This window comes from Pelecanus crispus, chromosome 4 (assembly GCF_030463565.1).
Source record: "Pelecanus crispus isolate bPelCri1 chromosome 4, bPelCri1.pri, whole genome shotgun sequence".
Lineage (NCBI taxonomy): Eukaryota > Metazoa > Chordata > Aves > Pelecaniformes > Pelecanidae > Pelecanus > Pelecanus crispus.
In genome coordinates this window covers 43,598,991-43,608,721 of record NC_134646.1, presented here as the reverse complement: position 1 = coordinate 43,608,721, position 9,731 = coordinate 43,598,991, and the positions used below count along the sequence as shown (strand labels likewise).

The 9,731-nt window shown below is 39.7% G+C and overlaps 1 protein-coding gene across 1 annotated transcript; it reads right to left on the bottom strand.

Moving 5' to 3' along the window:
- Positions 1-511: 511 nt before the first annotated feature.
- LOC104033168 (uncharacterized) lies at positions 512-9,563 on the bottom strand. The gene is made up of 8 exons (XM_009485729.2): positions 9,018-9,563; positions 7,476-7,562; positions 7,043-7,276; positions 5,220-5,242; positions 4,200-4,345; positions 3,515-3,615; positions 3,318-3,419; positions 512-2,737 (listed from the first exon to the last, which is right to left on the bottom strand). The coding sequence occupies exons 1-8, from the start codon at positions 9,561-9,563 to the stop codon at positions 950-952; spliced, it is 3,027 nt and encodes a 1,008-aa protein (XP_009484004.2). The 3' UTR covers positions 512-949.
- Positions 9,564-9,731: the final 168 nt, after the last annotated feature.

Below are 9,731 nucleotides of genomic sequence, written 5' to 3'. Positions count from 1 at the left end.
TAGATGCAACAAAATGGTTAATAAATTAGAAAAGATGGTATTTTTATCCTCACTTTGTATCGTATTTCAGAGACTAAAAATTCAATGAGTTCTGGATCATTAATACTTACAGTGAGAAGTGCTGTTTTCCTTTTTTAAAAGGTTTTTGTGTTTGAAGAGCTAGATTCTCCTAATGCTTTCAACCAGAACAGCAAGTTAATATCTGTCCACCGATTCCCAAACTGTTGCCAAAAGGAACTGAAAATTAGTTGTGACAGTTACTTTTCATAAAGGCAGCATTTCAGAAGTGTAGCTGACACTCTTCCGCAATATATAACAAGAACATCGATGTGGTGTTTCAATTTCGAAAGCATAGAGAAATTATTGAAGTTGCACTAGAAGTTGCACCTTCAATATACATTAAACACATCACAGAAGACTAAAACAGCCAAAGGGAGAGACGCAAAACCATTTTCAGTAATGCCCTTCAACATCCTTTATTTTCTCCCTGCCCACGAGGTGAATGCTATTGTCTGTACTCGCTTACTGATTTAGCCCTAGCGCAAATGCTGCTGCACTGGAACAGCAACATACTGCTTCCTGTTGCTGAGGCTTCACTGAACCTGCTCTTTGGGACACCTCAGTCCCCCACCACCCACACATACCCCAGTGGCACTTCTTGGAAAGTCTGCATTCTTAAAGATAGAGCACATATGGCCATACTTTAGTCTTTGACAAGACATGACATTTTTGGTTGTTTCTTCAGTTTGGGTTTGTACTATAAAAATCACTTTAGTACACTGTACTTGCTGATAAGCAGTTATGTTTCTAACACAGAGATACCTCAATTAGCAAGAATAAGGGAGAATAACAGCTGTAAAATCACAGGTATCCCCACTTTAATGTGTTAAGTAGCGTTTATTTAGTTCCAGCTTATTTAAGTATAGTTGTCCTCCATTTCACTCACTCTTCATGTCTCCGATTTTCTTCTAGTAGATACTTTGTCTTCAGCAACAGAAAAATATTCTGATGCACTGCTGGTATCAGTAGAGACAGATGTTTGACTTAGCTCTTCAGTGTCAGAATCGCTTTCACTTGGCACTCCTCCTGCCTCATTTACCGTAAGCACAGAACCTCCTAAAGATGGATCATTGCATATGCCAGGAACAGAACAAGCTGCATTCTGAAACTGTACAGGCTCGGGTTCATCTTCCCGCCTAGGACAGGAACAGTTGTTTTCAGCAACAGTTTCACTTTCTTCATCTTTTACCTTTGTTTCTTGTTTTGTTGCTGTAATAGTAAGTTGAGTGGAAGAAGCATTCTCATATTTAACAGGAAGGACAACTGAACATAAAGGTTGACTATAAGAAGAATTACTGTCAGCAAGCATTTCTGCACTTTCAGTTTTCTTAGATGAGTTCAGAGGAAAGAATGAACCTTCACATTTTGGATGACTATGTCTAGAAGCAGGCTCTGCACACTCTGAAGATACAGGCTCCCCCACATTTAGAGGTGTTTTGTCAAGAGATTTCATCTTTTCTTTTTCCATTTTTTCCATACCATTTCCAGACAAAGCCACAGAGGAAGTCAGGGAATCAGAGGTATTTCTGACAATACTTCCGAATGAAAATACTGGTGAAGACAATGGAAAACAATTATGTTTGAAGGAAAATACACAGTTACTGGGAAGAGGGGACTCGGAGACATCATTCACACCAGCTGCAGTGTTGGTTTCTGAAGTACTGCAAGCTACAGTTGTGATGGATTCTGAGGTGTTAGCTCTTTGTTCCCATGAGACAGATGGTTTCTGTGTACCATATTCCACAGTTTCCTTTGCAGAAAGTGGTTTTTCTCTCATGTGAGATAATGTATTTTTGTCAGATGGCTTCTCAGATTGGCTAAAAAATGAGGATAATGGTAAAACCTTAAAGGAAGTGCTGACTCCTGATCCTGCAAAACAATCTCTTTCTGAATTGCCAAAGGGAAACGAAAAATCTGGCTTCTCACTTTCTGCCGAGTCTAAAGTAGGACTGGTTGAGGCATCAGAGACTGTGGTTTTGGTTAGAGCACCATATTTTCTAAATTTGCTTTCATCCTGGTTATCAGTTTTATCTGCACGATCACATTTTCCTAGATAAAATTGAGGGAAAACATATTTCCTGTCTTTCTTTTTAAAGGAAAATGTACCTGCATCTTTAATAAGTCTGGGTAATGAGTTGTTACATGCACTGAAAGCAAAAGGTGAAGCAGAAAGTCTCTCTGCAGAAACATCTAGAAATTCTGAATTTGAAACACCAACAGCTACTGATGCTGCTGGTTTTAAGCCGGATGAAGTGCTAGAATTTGTGTCCATTTCATTGGAAACAATAACTGCCGATGCCTGCATTGGCAATTTTTCTTTAATTACTAAGTCTTTGGAGTTTTCTGATATGGCTGGAGTAGTTACTTCCTGGGAACTTCTCTCATGAAGTAATTTTAAGTCACCATTTGTTTCAGAAAAGTTCATATTTGTGGATGGGATGCTGCGATTACTGGTTCCAGAAAAGCTTCTCTCAAAGCCATCTGCTCTTTGCAGGGTTCCCATTTTCACTTTATCTGTATTATTTGCTTTGGTAGGTGAAGATGCCAAAGGAGTTCCTGAGGACCTATCCTTCCAAGCCTCAGTTACAAATTTATACTTTTTATTTGTAGGTAAAGTTTGTGTCTTGAACTCATCAGTAAGCTTTTGATGTTCCATATAGTATTTGTAACGTAACTCCTACAATTACAGCAAAGAATCACGTTAAGTAAAACGGCATTTGTGGATTCAGAGGTTATAAAACTCACATACAATCCTAAGACTGAAGAAAAGTTTTAGTATATTCTATAGCATTTATGATGTATTTTTCAATATTTTTCACAAGTCATTATCAACTAGATAATTGGAAACAAAAAGACACTGGATTCAGTTTCATGTCAAATTATCAGGAATTTAGGTAGTCTTAGAAGAGTGAGTTCTATTATCTTCAGAAAACAGAACACAGGCAGATCACTTCCTCTTCAAATAGGCAATAGATAAGCTTACATGGATTAAAAAGCTACAGATGTGACTCAAAAAGCCGCACTAAAATATAAGTATTTGAAGTCAGTAGTAAGATTAGGTTCCAGCTTTCTGAAGAGAAAAAAAAAAAAAAGAGTACAATCCTGACAGCTTTAATAACCTAGTCAGACTTACACTCTAGAAATGGAAGGGTACCTTTCTACTAAGAAAACTGAGAAAGATTATAAAAGCTTATTTAGAAAGTTGTGTCATAACAAATAGTAACTTAGCCATACTTACAACAGATGTTCAATCATACCTCATGACTCATGTTTTGAAATGCTGACATTTCTGATATTGACATTAAGCGAGTACAGATCCTGCTACCGTCTGCTAGTGCTTCCTCCTGTCCTGCCACAGGCTGAAAAATGTTTTGCAGCAGACATTATAGTTCATTTTGATAAGACAAAATAAACAAAATAGTACACTGTTGTAGCCCCATAGTCAATAACTTACAAAAAATGTGTTGGGTATATTCTTCTGGTCCTGCCATTGCTTTACGTTATATTTAAATAGAGTATTTCTTGTTGAGTTCTCATTTCCTCCAGAAGGTAGATCTATTAGAAAGAATATAAGAATACTGAAGGAGAGCATATTAAGTATGGAAAATACTGAAAGGTTCCTGTGCATCTAAACATAGATTCCAAATAAGAACAAAAGTGTATTGCCCAAAGTGAGACCCTAGTACTTGTCAAAACTTCTGTGATATAAAGCAAGAGGCCTGCATAAGAAGTTTTCTAAATGCCTGGAGATGCCTGCCCTGATACAAAACCTAACATTTTTTCCTATCAGGTAAAAGCATTTAATCAGAGCATAGTTAACATTCATATTACACTACAACAAATGTCCATCTAGTTCAGCAACACACTTCTGTCAGTGGCAATACTGGTTGGACAGGAAAATTATAATGATACTTCCCCCAGCTTCCAAAAATACAGCCTAGAAACTGTAGAGAAAGTACGTTCATAAAATGCATTTAAAAGCCCTTGAGGAATTTATCATCCATTAATTTGCTCAGAGGCTTTCTGAACACTTGCATACTTTTGCCATGCAGACTGTTTATTAGCAATTAGTTCCACAAATTGCAGGTACCTAGAGTGACTTCCCGTATCTTGTCCTATATTAAGTCCTTTTTCCCTACCTTTAACTATGCCTACATTAACGGGCATTAACTTCAAAGCCAAGATTTCATTAACCACAGGTTTGATATCCATCTTCTTTTGAGTATACTCTGGTGGTTTTTCATAGCTGGATGCTATATTCATCAGGTCAAGCTGAGTTTTCATTCTGGAAAAGGGGGAAAAAAAACCCCAAACCAAACTTAAACACTTTTCTCAAGGCTCACATGCCAGCAACTAAATTACACCTGCCTAATACAAAAAATTATTTTAAAAAGAAATCACTAAGAGGGAGAAGAAATCAGAAAAATTAAGTCTTCAATAAAATACCAAGTTTCCTACATTTTTTTCTTTAAAACTTACTACTTGATGATTCACTTGAATTAGGTTTCATAAACAATGAAAACTGCAAGTAGTGCCTGTAGTTCAGCAAAGATTAAAACACCCCCACTTTACTTAGTGTACTATACCTGAATCTAAAGTATACTCTTTCTTCAGAGGGCAGTGCTAATGTTAAGTCTGAACCACAACATATTATAAAGAACTCCATTTACAATATTCTTTCTTAAACTCTGCTTAAAAAGTGGTAAGAAATCTAATTAAGAATCTTTAGAAAGAAATATACAGGGTATGTGCACTGCAAACACAAAAATGAAGACACTGCAGAATCTCCATACACACTCATAGACTTAAAGATATGTGTAAGAGCTCCAGGCATGCTTCAGTGTTCCTGACTTTAAATAATATCTCTAAAAATATCTGATCACCATGTATTAAAGAATTCCTATACTCAGTTTTTGTCAGGGAGCAGATTCAAAAGATCTATTATCTCTAATCCCAGATCATGAAAATTCTTGACAGACTTCCTAAAACCTGGAATACAGAGCATCCAAAAATCTGAAAGCATTATAATGTCTTAATTAACTACTATACTATTTTCATTTTAAGTTGCTATATCTGACCATATCCAAAGTAACCACTTTATTAGTTTATAATCTTAAAGTTACACTAGAGAACTAAAAGCATGAAAAAAAAAAATATACCTTGTATTCAAGCCACAGGCCACCTATAAATAAAACAAGAATTTGTAAGATATGAATGAGTTTTCCTCCAACTCTCAAAAGGAGATTATTGCTTTATCAAAATATTTCAGAGACTAAACTCCCTTTCTTCATTTCACAGAACTATAGGAAATAAACCTGTTAACATTCAAAAAAAGTGGAAGGCAAAAAAAGAGCATCCAAATGCAGAAAAAAAGTACATCTGGGACAATGATTTATCTTATAACATTTTGTGTTAAAGACAAAAAGAACTCCTTCAGAGCCAAATGAAGGCATTCAAATCACGAGTCATATGGTTGTTTAATCCATTTCGGATGTTCAGATATTTGTAAACATTCATACAAAAGACTATTTTGTATTTCTTGGTGAGGGAAGCCTCTGCTACCTGCTCTCAAGGTGCTATTACACTGAGATTAAAAAAAGCTGTCTTTCAGTTTTAATCAGCCAGATAACAGCAGTATGAAGTGCACTGAGGTTTAGTCAAGCGACACTTCCCAAAAAATGGGTAGTGAAAAGTAAAAAACTGATTGGACTATGGACTAGCTGCTTCCCTATAAAAGCCTGGTGATGTCACTGTACTGAATCTTAAAACAACAAACAACAACAAAACCCACCTCACTGAAATGAGTTGTGTACTGATATGGGGGGCAGGAGGGAAGGTGCTAAGTTTAAAGCATACTAATCACTGGAGTCAGAATACTTCTTCCAAAAGTGAGAGTCACTTTTACTTTGGGTAAAAGTGAAATTTTCCTTGATGAGTCGTTACCAGAAACTTTAAGTACTTTCTTAACTTCTCATTTATCTGAAGGCAGCAAAGAGACCATTGCAGAAAACAGCACAGAAAATATGCTGTGATTGCTTAGGAAAGCTTAAGCCTTGAAATTAAAGAAAACACAAAATTCAGTAGTTATTTAAGTACTTTGCCCCATGTCTACCACCTGCCTAAATTCCATACAACTGCAGCCACAGTGTTTGACATAAACAAGATGAAAATGTCTACACTAGCTAAGGTAACAGTGAGGATTAAGCCTGTCTTGGGTTCCTCTAGCTTTTATCTCTCTAAATCAGAAACAGTGTTTTTCTCTGCAGTTCCCTTAAACACTATGAGGAAGACTTTCAGGGTCTTGTATACAGGAGCATATATATTACGTAGTACAGTGTATATCAGAAGTACCTAAGCTAACTTTGAATAGGCTGATTTATCTCCATTGCACACCTTGGTGCAAAGTTTACAGCAGGTTTTAAAATCAGTATAATCACCTTAGCTTAGGTATCCCAACACAGTACTCCACTGTGCAGCACAGACAAGTTACCAGTTCTGGCTCCAATCTTTCCCCAAAAAGCATTTTTAATATCTTACAAGTTTAAAAATGCAATGGAAGTGCTTAATACACAAAGCATTTGAAAATAAATACAAAAAAGCAAATAAATGTGAGACAATTTTGAAAGCAGTACTAGTAAATAACTCCCTACCCAGCACCAAGGCCGCTTTCACAGCTGGTACCATAATATAGGAAGTGTTACAACAACAGCTATAGAATCAGTATTAATTTCATTAGTTTTCAGTGAAGAAAATAATTCACTAAATATCACTCATAAACTGCAAAGAAACCTTTTCAAACTTCTAAAATGAAAAGCACTCAGTAAAAAGAGTATGAAGTGTTAAATAATTTTAGTCTGTATTTTTCATCTGTTGAATTTGTTTTTCCTGGTCCAGTTGTTATTATCTACAATATAGCAGGCTCTATATGACATTTGAGGTTCATTACACAACGGATATAAAATAATAACATAAAGGCCATCACCTCCAGGAAACGCTGAGGATCACACTCATGGACAAGCTTTTCACAATCCTTCAAAAAATTCTCAATGGTCTTCTTGTGAGTTTCCTTCATTTTCTTCCAAATCTGAAATTCTTTCTCTTTTTTACTTCTTTGATTTTCAACATCTTCTAGCAATTGCCGTTTCTTCATTTCCAGAGTTTTGAAAATTTCTCCAAATTCCAGTGCGATTATCTCTGCATCATTGTTCAGCACCATCTAGAAGCACAAGAACATAAAAACAGATGAAAATGGAGTAGCAACATCTACATGGAGTCACTTCCCTAAGTAAGCTCAGAGCACATCTATGCCACAAGAAGCATCAGTATGCTCTATACTGTAACTAACCTATCATAAGAAGAGAAACAGACATATATATATATATATGTGTATATAATATCCAGCATCTGTAACTCACCTCCGTATCATTTGGTTGACTTGAGATTTCATTTGTCAGCTTCTCATTTAATATTCTCATTTTTTTCAGACTGCTGAAGAAGGTTAACTGCAAGACAATTGAAACACTTATTACAACTTTATCCACTCCATAAAAAAAATACATTTCAGTGGTTATCTAGAATCACATCATGGGATGTTCTGTAGAACATACTAAACAAAGCTTGTGTTTCAAAACATCACTCAATAACATTTAAAGCTTTCCTGCATCAGTACACAAACTTTCTTTTGCTATTTCTCTCTCTCAAAGTAATGGTTTTAGGCTCACCTAGAATGCATATGCTAGAATGGCTACAGGGTTACTTCATAGTTAAAACATTGTTTCCCTCAGCCTTTTTTTTTTTTAACCTCTCCCCTCACACACACATCTATCACAATCTAAGTTTTAATGCTGTTATTCCAGTCGGACAAGCAACTGTGTATCAATTCACTTTTTTTTTTAATGCATCACACTGTTAAAATAGAAAGCTGTCCATAACAGAGTTATTTCTGTTTGGTTTTAGACTAAGATTATGACTGTTTTTAACTCCTTTACCTCACTACCTTATCACTAAGCTTTACATAGAAAATCTAGTGCAAAGACTGTTTTCCCCTGGTTTCCTGAGTGACATGCAACTGGTGATGGGAGAGGCAGGAGTGAAATCAGTGCAAAAGCAACTTTTGGTTTAAAGAATAGTCAGTGCTGTACTTAAACTTTTATACCTATAATTTTCCTGACTGCTGTGCAGTTGTTTCAATTACTGCACAGCAGAACTGCTGGAAGACATGCCATCCTGCACCCAACTTGCATAGGGCATGAAAAGCTCATTCTACCCAAATGGTAGCTATTTCAGCAAAAATCACAAATGACTACCACTACAGCCAGCCAGGCATTAGGCCAGGCAGTTGCTTTCTTCATGCAAACAAGAATGCATTTTGGTTTTACATTTATTAAATTATTACTTACCTAAACCATCTATTTCTAAATATGTAATTATCTATGACCCAAATTACCTATGCCAGCTCAGAGAGCCTATAAACAAAGTATCTGTGGGTGGTTTTATTTTTTTTTTTCAGTAGGACTGGCATCTTCCTGAACTTGGAAGAACTGGATCCAGACAGGCAACAAACTCTTAGCATCAGTATGTTTTTTTCAACAAAGACTGCTTGTCTCTATATTTAAAAAAAAAAACAAACCCAAAACAAAACAAAACCCAAAACCCCAACTCTTCCGGTGTTTTGGTAAGTTGGGTTCAGATCTGTTGATACTGCAATATCGCCTGGTCCAATATATGTGGCAGATGAAGCCTGACGGCAGCAGGGGAAGGCACACCCGTTAGTCCACAAACAAATCCTGACTCCTGGTTCAAAGCAGCATGCCCCCTTGCTGCCTCTCGCCTGCCCACCACACTGCGTTTTCCCCTGCGTTTCCGAGTAAAAGCAACCCGGGCCCGGTGGGATCCCCTGTGGGACAGCCCGACGTCCCAAGCGGAGCCCTGGCGCGGAAGGGAAGCGCTGCGCTTACTTTTTCCTCCTGGTACACCGTGTCTATGAGGTTGACGGAGTGGAAGATGCCTTGGTGCTCCTCGGAGACGCACTGCCCACACCCCGCCTGGCGGCACATCCGGCAGTAGAGCTGCACCAGCCGGCTCGGATGCTTCTGGCAGGTTCCCCCGAGCGCCAGCGGGGAGAGCAGCCCAGGCCCCTGCCCCTGCTCTGCCTCCCCGGCCTTGGCGGGCCCCGCCGTGCCGGAGCGGTAGAGCTTAACCACCTCGGCCAGGGTGGTGTTGACGGGCAGCGCGGCGGCGCCGCCGCGGGGCAGCGGGCAGAGCTTCCTGCACAGCGGGCACGACACCCGGGCGCCGGCCGCGCCGCCGCCAGCGCCCGGCCCCGGCCCCCCCCGGGAGAGGCGGGCCTGCCCCTGGCCCCGCTGCTGCTGCAGGCGGGCGGCCTCGGCCGAGGCCAGGCACTCCAGCACGCAGGCCCGGCAGAAGTTGTGCGAGCAGAGGGGCAGCGTCACCGGCTCCTCGAAGAGGGACAGGCACACGGCGCACGTCAGGCTGGCCTCCATCTGCGACAAGCAGGCGGGCGGCCGAGGCCGCCGCTCCTGCTGCCCCGGGCCCGGCTCGCAGGCGGGCCGGCTGGGCGCCCCCGGCTCGTCCCGCTGCCCCGCTGCCTCCAGCTCGGCGGCAGCGACCCCGCCGCCGCCGCCGAGGGGCCGCGGGCCACGGCGAGGGAG

What these genes read in the sequence shown, in the direction of transcription:
- LOC104033168 (XM_009485729.2), bottom strand. Translation starts at nt 9,563, where the DNA reads ATGGAGGCCAGCCTGACGTGCGCCGTGTGCCTGTCCCTCTTCGAGGAG. An exon ending in GCCTGTGGCTTGAATACAAG is followed by an intron (nt 4,346 to 5,219) that starts GTATATTTTTTT and finishes CCCCTTTTCCAG; the next exon opens with AATGAAAACTCAGCTTGACC. An exon ending in TAATGTAGGCATAGTTAAAG is followed by an intron (nt 3,616 to 4,199) that starts GTAGGGAAAAAG and finishes TCTTTCTAATAG; the next exon opens with ATCTACCTTCTGGAGGAAAT.